The sequence below is a fragment of the Podarcis vaucheri genome (genome assembly GCF_965113315.1).
Source record: "Podarcis vaucheri genome assembly, chromosome: 2".
NCBI classification, from domain to species: Eukaryota; Metazoa; Chordata; class Lepidosauria; order Squamata; family Lacertidae; genus Podarcis; species Podarcis vaucheri.
The window spans coordinates 25,711,260-25,728,307 of NC_138760.1; the positions used below are offsets into that span (position 1 = coordinate 25,711,260).

General features: G+C 41.8%; 1 protein-coding gene across 2 annotated transcripts in view; it reads right to left on the reverse strand.

Annotated features, from left to right (window-relative positions):
- Positions 1-2,972: 2,972 nt before the first annotated feature.
- The window catches only part of GDF11 (growth differentiation factor 11), a 31,732-nt gene continuing 17,656 nt past the window's right edge, over positions 2,973-17,048 (reverse strand). Inside the window, exons 2-4 of one of the 2 annotated variants that reach the window (XR_014216755.1) lie at positions 9,882-10,255; positions 5,490-8,102; positions 2,973-5,442 (exon numbers count right to left, since the gene is read on the reverse strand). Coding sequence is in view for 1 of the 2 variants with exons in the window: in XM_082212715.1 (XP_082068841.1) it covers positions 7,722-8,102; positions 9,882-10,255 (755 nt within the window). In the remaining variant the exon portion in view is untranslated. Of the gene's footprint in view, positions 8,103-9,881; positions 10,256-17,048 lie in introns of both variants that reach the window. The other variant, XM_082212715.1, reaches the window with a different exon arrangement.

Sequence of the window (17,048 nt, forward strand, 5' to 3'; positions counted from 1 at the left end):
GCTCTGAACTCTTATTTTTTTATATTTTAATTTTTTTATATATTTTTACATTTTTATTTTGTTGTTCAAGTGCTGTGTTTGGTCATGTGATCAAAACAAACAAACAAAAACAATCTTAACCAGTGAATGGCCTTTTGGTCATGTGATTTAAAAAATACTTTGCCTGTGTCACTTGTCATCCTCAAACTCGTTTCTTCATTTCATACCCACAGGCACATGCGCTCACATGCTCACACTCGCGCTCACACTCACTCATACACCCCTATGACATTTATGCACAGTAACATCAACAAAAAAGTTAATAATAATAATATACTTGTAGGACTGATATTTACATGCATACATCCAAAAATAGCCATCCCTGTTTGCCTTTTGTGAGTCAAATTACCCAAAGCAAAATACTATCCCATCAAAGGAGCCACTAGTAGCAGGTGAATTGGAATTATCTTTCTAGTTTAGCACCATTGGGCAGTAGAAGGGTAGGGTGGGGAATCAAACCACCCAAATCCCAGAAAGAAAACATCCACGTTTCAGGTGAGACCTGCCCATCTATTTTGTGTACCGTACTTAATGGGTAGGCTGGATTAGTGTTTAACAGGAAAAGAACGGTAAAATGGACTGTATCATTGCAGTCCTAAGCGCACTTACCCCAAGGTAAGCATTGCTGAACATAGCAGGGCTTATTTCTGAATAAGCGTTCGTGGGATCAGGTTGCATGCCTCTCAAAACTTAATGGCATTTGTTCTACTGGGACTTTTATCTCCACATGTGAGATTCAGGAATAGATTCTCCATCACTCTTAAGTTTTCTTCACTAACCAGAAACTCTGTTATCAGGAATGGGAGCCTTTGGCCCTCCAGGTGTTGGTGGACTACAGCTCCCATCATCCTTTACCATGCTTTCTGGGGCTAATAAGAACCAGGAGTCCAACTATATGTGGAGGGCCCTGGGGTCCCTATGTCTGTTCTATATTAATGAGGTACGCATTAACCAAAACACAATGAACTGGTAAAAAAATAATAGAGAGGTTATGAAAAAAAGGTTCTCCAGTTATCAGCCATTCCCTCAACAATCCCTTCTGACCATAGTCTCTGTGATGTACAAATGCATCTAATGAGCTACTTGTAGGCATATCCCAATACAGTGATTCCATCCCAATACAATTAATTGCATATTCTGTGTTAACTCTAAACTTCAGCTATTTTCAGCTAATCATTTTGAATGTCTGCTGTTATAACAAGTTTAAAAAATGTGTCCTGTTTCTCTACTGACTATGCAAGCAAGTCACAGCAATGAACTGTTTTTTGGAAAACTACACTGCATTCAAAAATAGACATTTGGAGATGTCCCATTGGAAGAAGCCCAACTCCTAGGGATCCAATTTGACCATGATCATCTCAGTTTTCCAGAATGATGTGTCTATATCTTTCCACCCCCTACAGCTGAGCAAAGCCACCAGCAGGAAATTATATTTAATGAAAAATAGTTTTGTCGTACACTTCCCCCCTCTGCGTCTCGCAACAGGGAAGAGTTGTGTAGTGCAAAGTATGTGGCCCTGTGCCATAGCAGTTCAACTAAGAACAACTTCTTAAAGCAAGATTACAATTAAGTATCTGATAACATAACAGCAAAATAAACCCTGGCTGGTCTTGGCAGATTTCAAACTGGGTTCTAGGAAGAAGCATTTTTGTGGAACATTTGTTGCGACGGTCCTCTCTGAATGGAGATTTTGTGTAATAATATCTGCTAGATATTAGATAGCTGAGTGAGGTAATATACCACGTCAGTGAGGATTATAACATTGATTCGTGCTTTTCCTATCACAGATTAACAGTCATCTGCATGTTATTGTCAAATTCCTTTTTCAATTCAAACATTCTGATTTCAGTCCCAGAAACAAAACTCAAGCCTGCTTATTGATTTTAAAACAAACTGCACAACTATCTTCCTACTCTGTTTTTATAGAATAGTGCCAGATATAACAGTCTGAGAGTATGACACTGCTAACCTGAAATCTCACTTCTATACACTTCCCTCTTTTCAGCTTCCAACCACAATTCCTTCTAAAACAATAACAGAACACATAACTCTGTTTTATGCATGACATAAAACCAGTGATGTGGCCACTGCAACTGAATCTGAACTCATGTTCTACTTCTTTTTATACTTCCAGAAGCAGAGAGGCAAGGGGCTGGAAGACAAGAGTTGTAACAGGATACTAGCTAGAATTGCCTCCTGTACACTGTAAGACCAGTTCAAGATCCCCTTTGCTTTCTAAGCATGCATAGATACTGTACACTTATGCACTTTAGAAAGCAAACATGAAAGTTGCATCCTTTGGACAAAAAGTAACACTGGGTTTCTCAAACCCCTAGTCCTTTATCAAAGCCAGTGTTATACATGTGTGTGTTATATCTCAGTAACTTGGCTCTCTAGGAAGCACACCCTCATTAAATTAGTAAAGCATGCTGTTGCCAGTCTGAATTGGATTTTCATGGTTCAGGTACATCAAGTCTGTTGGACTGAGGAGGCCGCAGGCACAGTCCTCCTGAATCTGTTAAGAAAATGGGTTCTGCAACACTGTCCTGATTGTCAAATTGACCTTGTTGCCAGAGTGGGTAATGATAACAGTGGTGTTTGTATACCTAAGTGCTGGCTGGGGAGGAACAATAGAGATCCAGTAAGAAAAGCAACTGTATTTCAACTAACGTTAGAAGAGGAATAATGTCAAATGTTCTTTGTATTAAGGAATGAACTAGATGGGGAAAGAGACCAGTGCCTGATTATTTCTTTTCCTTTAAAAGTCATCTTCCTTTTCTGTACCTCTTCACCAATCTCTAGTGGAGGGCCTTAGCTCCTTAACTCACAAGCTGATCAATATGCTATCTATCTATCTATCTATCTATCTATATCTATCTATCTATCTATCTATCTATCTATCTATCTATCTATCTATCATTTATCTATCTATCTATCTCCCTCCCTCTCTCTCTCTCTCTCTCTATATATATATATATATCCTGCTGTTATGCAAAGAAGAAGTGTCATCCCTTAAAGATCACTTGGTAAAGTCAATGGCATCAATCAAGGAATCCCATCTCACATCTTTTCTTTGAACCACCTGCTCCTATGCTCTTTCCCAGTTCAAGGAGAGATCCTACAAAGCTAATGTTTTTCAAAGGGAAAAGCAGAGGCATGAAGTAGAGGTAACTGTGCTTGATTAAAGTATTGCTGAACAAGTGACTTCTTTAGTACATCTGGCAAAGGCCCAGAGCAATGGAATCCTTCAGAGAAAGAACAAGAACAAATGGAATCGATCATCATTTTCCATTGCATCAAAAGGACTGGTGACATTTCTTCAAATACCAGATTCTCTTCAGACTTCCAGAGAAAGCTGTTCCGATCAATCACAACAATTAGAGATTTATTTCTTTTGATTTCTCAGGAACTGGAGAGAAAGAAGAATGGCATTGCTCTACATCACCATGTAGCAACTCCTCAGATTCCCCATTAATAAAAAATACCAATTCCACTCATGTCAAATTGCTGGGATATATTTTTGTTAGATAAATCTCACAGTAAAAAAACATGTAGTAAGTACACTTCTCTTCCCTCAGCTTTTTATTCTAAATACAGTATATTTTAATATGAAACTAGCAAGATATGTCCTTCATATTTCTGATATTCTCTTTTGTGATGCTTGGTGGCACACTATGAAGGAAACTATAATTTAGTTTCTGTTGTTTTTAATCTAATGATCCACCCAAAGTACAAGCTGCAGAAAAAGGAAATGAAGGTAACAAATATAACATATTGAGAACTTAAATGCTTTGCAGTCACCTTAAAGAATCCAAGTGACCCCAAACTGTTGAGGATTCCTGGTTTAAATCCTGTCATGGGCTTCCATCTGCAGAGCTGCTGTCCTGTATATACTTAAGCTAGCTAGATCATTTGCACAGTTAAGTTAATGTAATTTAGCATAAGAAAAGGTAAGTTTGAGTGCTTTGAAAAAGAGTGAAGCGCTTCAGTCTATAAGTGCTAGAGAGGGGTAGTGTAGCGCAAAAAAGAGCTGATCTCTGTGCAACCTTGAGCAAGGGACTGTTCCCTTTTTTGGATTTTAGGGTTTAAACCCATGAGAAGTGCTAAGATTTTGCTTAGCTAGGGCAGCATTGAACTCCCTAGCAACAGGGTAAGAGGCAGGGTAGGGAGTTAAGATTTTCCACAGCATCTCATCCTATGCACCTTCATCCAAGCCTTCATTCAAAGTTTACCCAACATTCTGGTACCCTGTAACTTCAGATCAGGAAGGCAAAGATTCCATAGTATGTATCGACCTACAAAAGGACCAAAATTTGTCCATACAAGAATTGAACTGGGTGGTGATGTACACAGCTTCTTTAATACAATAAGTGCTAGATTTTGAAAGGTGGTAATCTGTAGGATGAATTAGTTCCTGGTGGTTTAATCTGATTCTTTATCCATCCAAAAAAAAAAGCAACTTCAGGAGAAGTTGAGTGACATAGTTTAGCTGCTTTCATGCAATAGAACAGCTGTAATTCTGGCAAACAAGTTGATGGGTGGCTCAAAAGAGTCTTGCTAAAAAATTTGAACAAACACTTGGCTCCAGGGTCTGCTACAGACTCCCCTCCAGTCCATCACCCCCACACCCAGGTTCCAGACCCATGACAGAAATTTCTGAAGGGTTGCATCATGCCACACAGCAGCTCGCTAGACAGCCCAAGCAGAGAAGTGGAGAAACAAGCCCTAAAGCAGCAGGAACAGCTGAACTCTGGAGAAACAGGGATTCTGATTTCATACTGTCATGAAAATAGCAGAAGGGAAGTAAAGACGCCACAATGGTATGAGTAGTCTGAGCCTGACTGTTCCAGTTTGGCGCAATAAGGCATTGTCTACTTCAGAGAGAATTCTCATTTGCTCTTTCCCCTTCCTTCATTAAGCAACTCCAAATTCTGCACCTCAGATTTATTGGAGAAATTATGAACAGCCTGCAGAAGCAAACTCTTGCATGAATAGAATTCATACTTTGACCTCACAAATTGAGGTGCGCAAGTCTACTTTCCAAATGCCATAAATAACCTGGGGCCACCTACTCACTATAAGAGCTTTCCTACACCTAACTTTTTCCCTATTTGAATATAGAAATACTTCTGCAAGAAACAAAGTTCACTATATATGCCATTTCATCTGCCTAAGTGCTTCAGCTTTTGAGAACAATATTTCAATGGCTCCTTCAATCTATAATTTGGCTGCTTAATTGAACAAGTGAGTCCCCCCCTCCCCCCAAACAGACTACATTCAAACTTTTGTCCCATCACAGATGGAAAATTTACAGGGAATGGTTGAATTGTGGTGACTATCAAACAGCAACAATTTCTAATTCACATAGGATGTGAACCACTAACTAATGGGTTGCTCTGTTGGCTCCAAATTGCAGTATAGCATTAGTCACTTGGGTTGAAAATCCACACTGGAATCAATACCTTGACTCCACATTTAGAGCCATTATAGGTAACACCACAATTATCAAGACCTTATACTCCCCTAAGAGCTTCTCCTATTTAAACTTTTATATCCTCCTTTGATTCTAAGAATCGTAAGCCATGGATATGAAATCCATTATAACCCAACATCTTCCCAAGGCTGTCGACTTGAAGGAGGCCAGTGACAATATCTACAACCAATTTGGCATTATCAAGTAACTTACATCTGTCTGGGGACATCAATGTAGAGGCTTCAGCAGGCATTCTATCTGACCCTTCTATGCCAGTTTCTAAACCTAGAAATCAAGCTCAAATATGGCATTTGCTAAATGCCCAGTGTTTGGCTAGTGTTTCATCATCTGAAAAGCAATGATCTTTTCAATATACTGTTGAAAAAAAGTAACACCAACTCTAGATTAAATACATTCTGTGGCATAAAAACAATTAGAGACTATTGCATCTCTTTTTATGAGTTAATGTATAATTTCCCTATGTTATCCTGGGCTTTGTTGCCTCAAATAGTAGGAAGCAGAATTGCACTGTGTTTCTTGGTTAGGGAAAGGAAGGTCACACTGTAGTTTCATGGAAGGCTATAGACAGGTTAAGGATCTACATAAGTGCATTTTAAAATAAAAAGAGCATTGATACAACAGTGAAGGTGAAGAGGAGCCAGACACAGCAATGCACTCATGCGACTGCTGTGTTATTAAAAACTGCCTAACACCAACAAGCCATTTTTCCCAGAGATGGGGAACTTGCAGCCCCTAAGATGCTATTAGACTTCACATCCCATCAGCCTCAGCTGACATGACCAATTGTCAAGGATGATAGGAGTGGTGGCCCAACATCATCTTGGAGGGACATGGGCTCCCCATTCCTGCTCTAGCCATTAGAAACAATTCTTGCAAGTAGCCAAATCATATGTGTGTGTCTAGTTCAGTTAGCAAAGAAAACCATTAGTTCTATATATACATTGGGTGGGGGTGGGGGCCTTCATCACTGAAACATTAAACAAAAGTTATGCTTAAAGGAAAGCTCCAATGCAGAGAATGATTCAATAAATAAAGGAAATATTTCTCCTCTACTGCATCTTTGACAGACTCCTACCCTGCAAGTGAAAACCCTTGGTGGTATAAGTCAAATTATGCCAGAGGAGTAAAAGGGGACAGAGATCCTTTGTCCTCACATGAACAAGACTCTTTTCCCCACTGCTTCAAAAATGAACTTAGGTTAAGTACATGTTAAGCTAACAGCAACTTTGAATTCAATGAGTTGAGTTTACAGTTTCCTAAGGACACTAACACTGAAGGATATCAACTTTGAAGTGGATAGTGTCAATCTGCATGAGGGATACTGAAACTAAGGAGGTGGACTTACACCCAAGGCAGATGGAATTAATTTTTTCCTCTGACTGGACAGCTCCTCCAACACCCTTCTAAGTCTACGGACTACACTTCTACTTCATCACCTTGGAACTATGCATCAGAGGAAAACATGCCAAGTGGACTCTAGTTTCTGTTTCTTGGGCATCTCCTAACTTTTAAGGGAGTCTGTCTCACAAAAGGCAGGCAGGTTCAGCAACCCTCAAAGTCCCACATCATATTCACCCTCCCACCCACCCCCCAAAATGCCAAATATTCCCCAAGCTGGCTGGTCCCTTTCTCTGTCTTTCTTCATCTTAATACAAAATATTTACCTCTTTTTTCCCTCTTTATCTCTATAGCTCCATACAACATTTTATTTAACTTAACAATCACAATCTAGGAAGCTTTCACTGTTTGTAAACGGGCTGAAGAGCCTCTCTCTTTCTGATGAACTTTTCCCACTTTGTAATCATTTTACTCTCAGATTGAGAGAGAAAAAGGGGGTTGGGAAGAAAAACAATACCAGTAAAAGTAAAGCTTGAGCAATGATGGGTCAAACAAAGGGTTTTGGAAGAGAAGAGGTCATTTCAGATCTGCCTCAGCGAGGAAAGTATTGATCCAAGCCAACTCATTCACTCTCCAGTAACGTGACGTCTGTTTTGATTATTGCACAGTGCATGATGTCACTTCGGAGATTTTCAACACAATTCTATCCATCTTGTTCTTTTCCCACAATTATTTTCTCTTCAGAAATGTTTTAAAATGATCAGGAATGGATTCATCAGTGTCAGGATGCATCATCGAAGCAGGAATCCAGGGAAATCATGAGGAAGGAGTGACAGGACAGGCAGAGGGTTTAAGAGCATCCACACCTGTCAACAACCATGCCAGGGATTTTGCCATAGATTATCTGCTGTTTGTCATTGAAGTACAGCATGTTGATGGGGGACATCTTGGTGGGTGTGCAGCAAGGCCCGGCTGAGCCCCGGGGATTGGCTTGCTGCACCAGATGGGTATGAGGATATTTCTGCATGAACATATACTCGCACTGGCCGGAACAATAGTTGGCTTTGTACCGCTTAGGGGCGATAATCCAATCCCAGCCGAAGGCCTCAAAATCAACAGTCAGTGGGTAGCGGCAGCAACGGGACTCAGTGGAGTGCTCGTCGCAGTCTAGTCCCAGGTTCCTCCGGGACCGTTTGTTGTTCTCCAGCACGCGTAGCTCCATGAAAGGGTGCTGGGGGTGGGAATGGAAGGGAGAAAACAAAAGAGTTATGTGTTTATGTGCAGTGTCTATTTACCCACATCACAAAGACAGAGATAACTAGCCCCATAGCAGGAGCCCAGCTCACAAGGATGGTTTTGAAGCACACCATTTCCATTAATTATCATCAGCCCACAACCCATCTTTCCAGCCCCATCTGTCCTCTTGCTCTGTATATCTTTTAAAACCACATATTTATCTCCCTAGCCATATCCCAGCTCTGTCCAGCTCGAGTCCTTATCTGTCCTTCCAAGACAAGCCATCTTTTCTCCAATCCTAACAATACTTATCACAGCGTACAGTAATTTATCCAATTCCCAGTAGGAGCCTAGAGTATTGCTTTCCCCTTTAGAAAGCCAGGCACAGGCTGACCGTGTGCAGCTCCCTCCCTCCCTCCTTCTCTCTCTCTCTCTCTCTCTCTCTCTCTCTCTCTCTGTGTGTGTGTCTATATGTTCCTTTAAAAAAAAAGTCAACAAGAGAGAATGCAATATATGGGCTGCTGACCCATCACCTGCTGCGAGAAAGAAAAAAAATGAGGTGCACAATCTGACAAGAGAGACCAAGAGATGAATTTGTAGGTAGTGGGCGAAGATATGAAATAAAGGGAGCTCCATAAGGAATATGTGCATGTCTTTATGTGGTTTTTCAAACCATCTGCATATAGCAAGGTTTCAGTTAATCAGGTGTGTTTTCGCAGAGTAATTATACCTAACTGAATAAGCTTCAAGGGACAAGTAAGAGATTAAAGATAATAAAAGGGGAGGGGAAAATAAACCAAGAAGATATATTTTTATGAAATTAAAATGGGGAAAAAACAACTTTCAACGTTATTTGAATCTAAGTAAATTGCATCTGTTTACATGGAAGACTAGCTGAAGGCTAACAGAATAAGATTGAATCATGAATGTATGTATCCAATAATCTGTAACATGCAATCTCCTTCAGAAAATCAGTGAATTAAGATGCCACTTCAAAATGTGATATCCTGCCAAGAATATCAAATATTTTGCTGAATTATGGATATTTTACAGGCGGTGGTCTGAGTGTTAGTGAGACTTCAGAGCTAGCACAAATAGGAATTCTGCTGTCTTGAGTTACATAATGTTCAGCCTTTGTGAAGTACAGAAGGTAGATGGTGGTTTTATCTGTTGGAGAGCAGTGAGAGCTGTGCATGGTTATTCCAGACCTGTTGATGGGCTATTTACACAAGTGGAGGCTAGTAATATCAAAACGTACAACGATTTTGCTGTTTATTTAAAGACCAGCCAAGTGAGTGAGAGATGCTCGCAAGTAAGACTTAATACTATGATTTGGCATGAAAGCACACCCCTACACTACGTGCAGTACAATAGTATTACAGCCCTCAATGAACTTGTAGGAGGCAGGAGGAGATACAACCAAGAGGGCAAACCAATAGGTATGGAAGGGAAAGCACTTCCTTTCTCCCAGTAAAGCTTCCCAACATGTAGCTCACTGGTGACCCTGTACGTATGTAACAGAACAGTGAATCAGGGGCACTGGGGCCATCACTAGTTCTGAAAGACTGCTTCTTCTACTAATCTTCCACTTACTCACTTCAGCACAGCTTACTGTAATGCTACAACAGGGAACTGAGGCATGTTCTCAGTTCCTGACGTCAGCAAACACTTGCAGCTTGGGTGAGCTTTGTGGGAAAGGTATTTCTTTGGCCTCCAGCTCTACGTTAGAAGCTAAGATGGAGAGAGAAGAAAAGCAATGCTCCTATTTACCCACCAGGCCTTCAGCACCAGGCCCAAGAGAGGTGACGGCCAGGTCATTGCCATTGGGATCAAAAGCGTTGATCTCGATACCCCAGTTGTTCTGAGGCTGCTTGAACCAGTTCTGCAGTACATGCTTGAAGTCAATGCTCTGCCAGTGGCCAATGCGGGAATTCAGGTCAATCTTGAGTGAGCGGATACGAATATGGCGGCTCCCATCCTCCGTCACTGGTTTGAGACGCAGGATCTGTAGGTAGACCGTGGAGGTATGCTGAACAGGCCGCAGGTACACCCAAAGCTGTGCCTTTACTACCTTGGTGAACATGATCTTGGGGCTGAAGTTGAAGAAACAGCAGTGCGGGTTGCCTTCAATCTGTACCACAGGGTCCGCTGGGAAAGACAGAGAGAGAAGCAGTGAGCAGAATGTCTTCACAACCCATTTCCCAGTGCTGTGGTCAGGGGATTCTGCCTAAGGAGCCATTCACACAGCTGTTTATCACATGTGTGTATGAAAGTACTTTCTTGTTGATTGAATACAGTGCCTGTCAATGGAGGTAGTCTTGTACACAAATAAGATGCCCTCAACTGGTTGTGTAAATCAGCCTCAGGTACAGTGAATATTAATCTCTCCAGTCAGGTAGTCATTTTTCAAGATACAACTCTCTATAGATCTGAAGCTAAAAAATAAAAGCAATTAAGAGACCCCCTTCTTGCGTATCCTAACAAATAAGGGAAGAATAAAGAGGTACAGTGGTACCTCGGGTTACATACGCTTCAGGTTACAGACTCTGCTAACCCAGAAATAGTGCTTCAGGTTAATAACTTTGCTTCAGGATGAGAACAGAAATCGTGCTCCGGCAGCGCGGCAGCAGCGGGAGACCCCATTAGCTAAAGTGGTGCTTCAGGTTAAGAACAGTTTCAGGTTAAGAACAGGTCTCTGAACGAATTAAGTACTTAACCTCAGGTACCACTGTACACTGATTATCAGTTGGAAAATTGGCAGCCATGAAAATGGGACACTAAAATCAGGGGGCGGTAGCGTCAAAAGGGCTTGGGTGAGAAGGGTCACGATACAGGCAGCAACCATTTTGTGTAGGGGTTCTGTCAGCAGAGCACACAAAAGTATGCCTCACCCCATTACGCCCCCCCTTCCACCTTCTTCTGGGTCCAAAAGGACCCACACATTGGTGATTATGTGTCAGTTGGATGCATCTAAAATGGCACTACCTTATGTAAAAAAGGTTATGCAGCCTAGTAAAGTCAATAGCCTTCCAAAGGACAGAAACTACTTTTTCTAGTGACTTCTCCTTTGCAGCCATTCCCACATCATTGCTGAGGATTCCCCCAGCCCTTCAAAACTTATTTTTTTTGGGGGGGTTACAAACAACTCGTTACAATTGAACCCTTTCCAATAAAATATTAATACCAAGGATTAAAATATTAATACCAAGAATAAAATGTGCATCACAGGAAACCAAATCCAAGAGGGTGTGAACATGGTCAATGAGAAGAACCAAAGAAGTTATCAAAGTCTTCCTTCAGAAAATGGAAATCACATCCAAATGAGAACAAAGAGGAACACAGACTTTGTCAAAATAAATGCAAGCAGACAAGAAAAGATGCAAAAAAGGAAAGAATTAAATGAGCATCCCTCAAAAAATTAAGACCAGTGATAAAAAATTATATAACTGCATTAGAAGCAAGCCATACTAAAGCCTGATTTGGCACCACCATTTTTCTCAAGGCTAAGTTGATCCACCAGTTAACATCCAGCACTGTTCCAACATCATAAACTTCTTGCCCTTTCTCCCTTCAGCATTCCTTTCTTAAGGCTGACTTCAACTAACCTTTACTCAGAGTAGGCCCACTGAAATTGGTGGAGCTAAGTTATTCATGGCCATTAACTTGAATGAGTCTGCTCTGAATAAAAGTTAGTTTAAAACAACCCTTTGTAGCCACTACCGGCTACAGGTGTGATGTGCCAGAATGTTTGTGGGGGTTTTTTAAAAAAAAATTCACATGACCATAGAAAGCTAACTTATACCAAGTCAGATCGTTGGTCCATCTCACTCAGTATTGTCAACAGTATTTCACAGGGAGACACCAGGGATTCAACCTGGGATCTTTTGCACGCATAGCATATGCTCTACGGCAGAGCTACAGCCCTTTAATACTTTTTTAATAAATGTCCACTCCTAAGTCTAAGGCTTCATTTTGGAACCAGATTTTTCTTCTACCTCTTTACTGTTTTCATAGGGTGGCATTCAACTGATGAACCCCGTCAGCAGAAGTCCTATGTAAGGACTTCCATTTGCACAATGGGGCTTTCTCCCCCATTGCTCCCCCCACTCCTAAAAATGGCTTGCAGAGTCAGGAGCACCCCTAGAACAGCAAGGAGAGGAGATTGTTCTCTGGCAAACTGAAATGCTTGCCCTGATCAAACAATTCCTTATCACAAAATTGAAATCCTTCCATAGTCAGCCCATCACTCACTCAGACCATGACTGATATGGCGGCTGCTGCTTCTTCTTCTTCTTCTTCTTCTTCTTCTTATTATTATTATTATTATTATTATTATTATTTAGATTTCTACAGCTCCCTTCGTTATAAGATCTCAAGGCGTTTTACAGAATAACATGATAAAAACAAGTAAATAAGTAAAACAAAACAGCAAACAATAACCCCCTCTCTCCTACATACACATTTAAAAGCCCATAGAATATTAATCGGCCAAAGGTCTGGTTAAAGAGGAACGTTTTTGCCTGGCACCTAAAAATATATAATGAAGGCGGCTGGCGAACCTCCCTGGGGAGAGCATTCCACAAATGGGGTGCCACTACAGAGATGGCCTGTTCTCGTGTTGTCACCCTCCTGTGGGTGACACACAGCAAGAAGGGCCTCGGATGATATAGGTCACCTGTTAAGGGCTAGCCCTCGCAAAGCAGCTTATACAAGCAAATAATAAAATAGAAAACAACCATTTCAAACTAACTGCTTAGGGCTTTGGCCCAACTGGCCAGAATTTGCCTCCTTTCAGCTCCATACTCCTTTATGAGTCAGGCCCCTCAGGGCTAATACGGCTCAGGCATGGGGGCTGTCTTGCAGGATTTCCCTCACCTTTTAGCCTCAGTACGGCTGCTAGCCAGCGGAACCTCTCTGCGTCACTGCATTTGCCTGCCTTCCTTTAGTGGCTCACTCACCGTGGCAGTCGTAGGCACAATGGAGAGGGGTGGCCAGCTCCCAGTCCCTCTCCTCTCCTCACCAAACAGGTGCAGTGTCACAGCACAGCAAGAGACATCTGCTATGACCCCAAGGTCTCTCTCCTGGTCAGCTAAGACCCCCATGAGTGCATATTTGAAATTAAGATTTCTTGTGCTAATATGCATCACCTTACATTTGTTTACACTAACTGACTGACTGACTTACGTGAATGACCAATAGTTTAAAAGCTTATCTAGCTTCTGATGCAAAGTAGAGTAAACCTTGAATCCAAGAAATATACAAGGTTTTCTGTATTTTGCCTCCTAAAGGGATTATGTTTCATTTCACTAGAGATGCTGCAGCCTTTTGGGTTCTGCATTCTACAGTATCCTGCAAAAGAATACACAGGGCAACTATCAGGACCATCACATGATCCTTAGCATAGTTAACGATTGTGTTTAAGTGGGTTAAACCACAGAGCCTAGGACTTGCCGATCAGAAGGTCGGCGGTTTGAATCCCCATGACGGGGTGAGCTCCCGTTGCTCAGTCCCTGCTCTTGCCAACCTAGCATGTCAAAAGTGCAAGTAGATAAATAGGTACCGCTCCAGCGGGAAGGTAAACGGCGTTTCCGTGCGCTGCTCTGGTTTGCCAGAAGCAGCGTAGTCATGCCAGAAGCAGCGTAGTCATGCTGGCCACATGACCCGGAAGCTGTACGCCAGCTCCCTCGGCCAATAAAGCGAGATGAGCACCGCCACCCCAGAGTCGGCCATGACTGGACCTAATGGTCAGGGGTCCCTTTATCTTTACCTTTACTTATTTGAACACAGGCTGATTCCTGTACCTTTTTTTGTGAGTGTGAGTTGTTTTTTCCAGTTTTTTAGTCTCAACCTTTCTTCTGATTTCATTGTACCCATTTTAGCACACTATAGTGTTTTGGTTAGCTCCAAGCTCAGCTGGAAGAATGAGAAACCAGATTGTCATTTGGAAACCGCCTTTCTCCGACTGAAGCTTAGGCACCACTGCAACACGTCCCTTTTTATTCCTTCATTTTCCTCGATGGGTAAATTGGTAGTCTGATGTTGAGGGAGTGTTTAATTGATGTTAGATAACCTGCTTCTTCAATATTTTCATCCTTCAAACATAAAATGAATAGTGTATGAATTGTTATATTCTTTCAAAATAGAGACTTTGTATGGGCTCTAGTAAAAAGAGATGGTTCCTATTCCAGACTATCAGAACTACAGTGGTGCCCCACAAGACGAATGCCTCGCAAGACGGAAAACTCGCTAGACGAAAGAGTTTTCCCTTTTGGAGGTGCTTCGCAAGACGAATTTCCTATGGGCTTGCTTCGCAAGACGACAATGTCTTGCGAGTTCCTGCTGGGGGTTCCCCCCCCCACTTTTTCTAAGCCGCTAAGCCGCTTATCAGCTGATCCGATCAGCAGATAAGCCACTAAAAGCCGCTAAAAGCCGCTAATAGTGCTAATCCGCTAATCCGTCAATGGGCTTGCTTCGCAAGACGAAAAAACCGCTAGACGAAGAGAATCACAGAACGGATTCTTTTCGTCTTGCGAGGCACCACTGTATTTCAGTGCTGAGCCAAGGACAGCAGTCATAATAGTGTGCGTCTATATACCCAGTCCTCTGTCCGCTTCAGTAACGCAGTGTGTGACAGGGCAAGAGACTGGAAAGAAGACAGCCTGTCTTTGACTTGTGTGTATGTCTATAGATGGAATTATATAAGAACTAGATAATATAAATGGGCCCAGTAGTGACTGCTAGCCATGCTAGCAAGAATTTCAGGACCCATGTTAGCCATAGTGTCTCTCTAGCGGCTAGCTGCTGGGGTGAATTTCACTACTGCTGCCTGCTAATAAGCTTTTCCATGAATCTGGTGAGTCACTGACGGAAGACAAAAATGTTAACTTGGATGCACAACTGATCTCACCCAGTGATGCCTTGGGATGAAGGCAGAGAAATTGTGTGTCCAATGGGCCACAGTTATGTGGCCTCTAAAACGAGGTCTAACTCTAGCATAAGACTCATGTGTTATTTAACCCAACACTCAGAAAATTCATCCAAATCTATACACATTCTCATTCCATGTCTATCCATAGTAATACTTTGTTGCTTGTCCTAAACAAGTCATACAAAAAAGGACAACTGGTTCCATACCATAGGATGTAGCCAATGCAGTGCTGAGTCACTAGTTTCACCAATAAAAGGATTTCTTGTGTAACAGAATGTTCTCCTTTCCTCCCCCTATGTGCCCCCTAAATCTGTTCTAAGTGTTTCCCCAACCTTCTGGAGCAGATTTGGGGATGGAGTGGGGAAGGAGATTTGCAAGGGGGGGGTCCTCAATTGCACTAGCACTTAGTTGAATACCACCCCATGTCTCTAATGAATGCCACATCTGAATGCTTAAACAAGGCTTATAAGACAGCAGGTTATTATTTCAGCCCCGATACTGATCACTTCTACCCTCCAGTAATCAAATAATCCTGGATTTCTTTAACAAGCTTTGGTCCCAGCACAGATTCTTGCTATTTGTGGAATATAAATTTGTATTTTTTCTTGCTGTTTCTGAATCTATTATTAGTGATTGATCCAAGAGAAGCTTTGCTATATTGACAGTGTTATTTCATTGCCTTTTGTGATTTGGAGATTGCTTTCATTATGCTATGGTGTTATGCGGATGCCTTCAGCACAGTCAGCTCTGAAGGTACTTTTACAGTTTCCTCCCTTTGAACACTCTTAAGTCTTCAGCACTGGCATGTCCTTTCCCATTTTGGCACATCCCTATTTTCAGAACGTCAGCATTTATATAATGGTTATCAGATGATTTAGCTGTTGTCGTCTATGGCCTATAGTCCATTCCGTTGGTAGTCAAGAGTTTCCTATCCTCTTTAGTTTGTTTGTTCTAATCTAGTCACTCATTCAGTCCACTTCAACTCACACTCCTTTCTCCCTTGCAATGACATACTGTGATTGCTCCTGTTAAACTTAAACTTTCCACCCGTCCTTTCGTCCATAGTCCTAGGTAGTTTTATCACAAAGCACATTCGGTTTTCCTTTCAACCACCTACCTCTGAGACAGAATTGGACATTTAGGAAGAACCAGGTTTATCCGCAAACATAGGGTTGCCAGATCCTGTCTTTAAAAGTTTGAGTGCAGCAGGAGAGTTGCTCTGCCAGTCTCCTTTGCCCACATCTCCTGCCTGCTGTAGTAGGGAAAACTTCAGTTTATTCTAGAGTAAGTGGGGAAGGAAAGTGCCAATCTGGCAGCACTTTTTGAAAGTTAACCAGGTTTCTTTCTAAGCACGCATCATTGCAGGTTAGGCTAGGATAGAGACAAATTGCTCACCCCAAATTCAGTATGAATAGATAAAAAGTGAACTGGTGAGATGCAGAGACCTCCCCAAAAGCAGTACAGCACATACAATAGATGTTCCTGTACATCCTGAATGAACAGGCCAGGTACAGTATTTACAGCAGATAGCATTTCCCTTACCCGCCCACCCACACCCAGTTCAACGTGTGTATTTAGGGGAGCAGCACAAATACACACAAACATTCAAGAGAACAGGCAACAGAATAAGAGGGTAGCACACAGTCAAATCAGAGAAGGGTAGCTCAAATAATAGGCAGAAGATGGAATTTACTGTGAGAGATGAATCTTTCACCTTTAAAAAGCTTATTTATGAATACAGCTGCATGGTTCCTTACAAAACAGCTAAAATAGGAAGTGATCTTTTCTCTATGCTTTTGTTTAGCTAAAAGTTAAACATGCTTCTTCAGTTGATAGTGATGGCTTCATTCACTGCTTGAGCGGTGATGGCTGGTGCTTCTACTAAGCACACCCTACTTACGGTATTTGGGAATGAACTGGAACAATAGTTTGGCAGATTTGATCATAGGCAGATTACAAGTCTGAGAAGAAGGAACTCTTGAGGGAACCACATTTGTCTTTTAGGAGAACTGA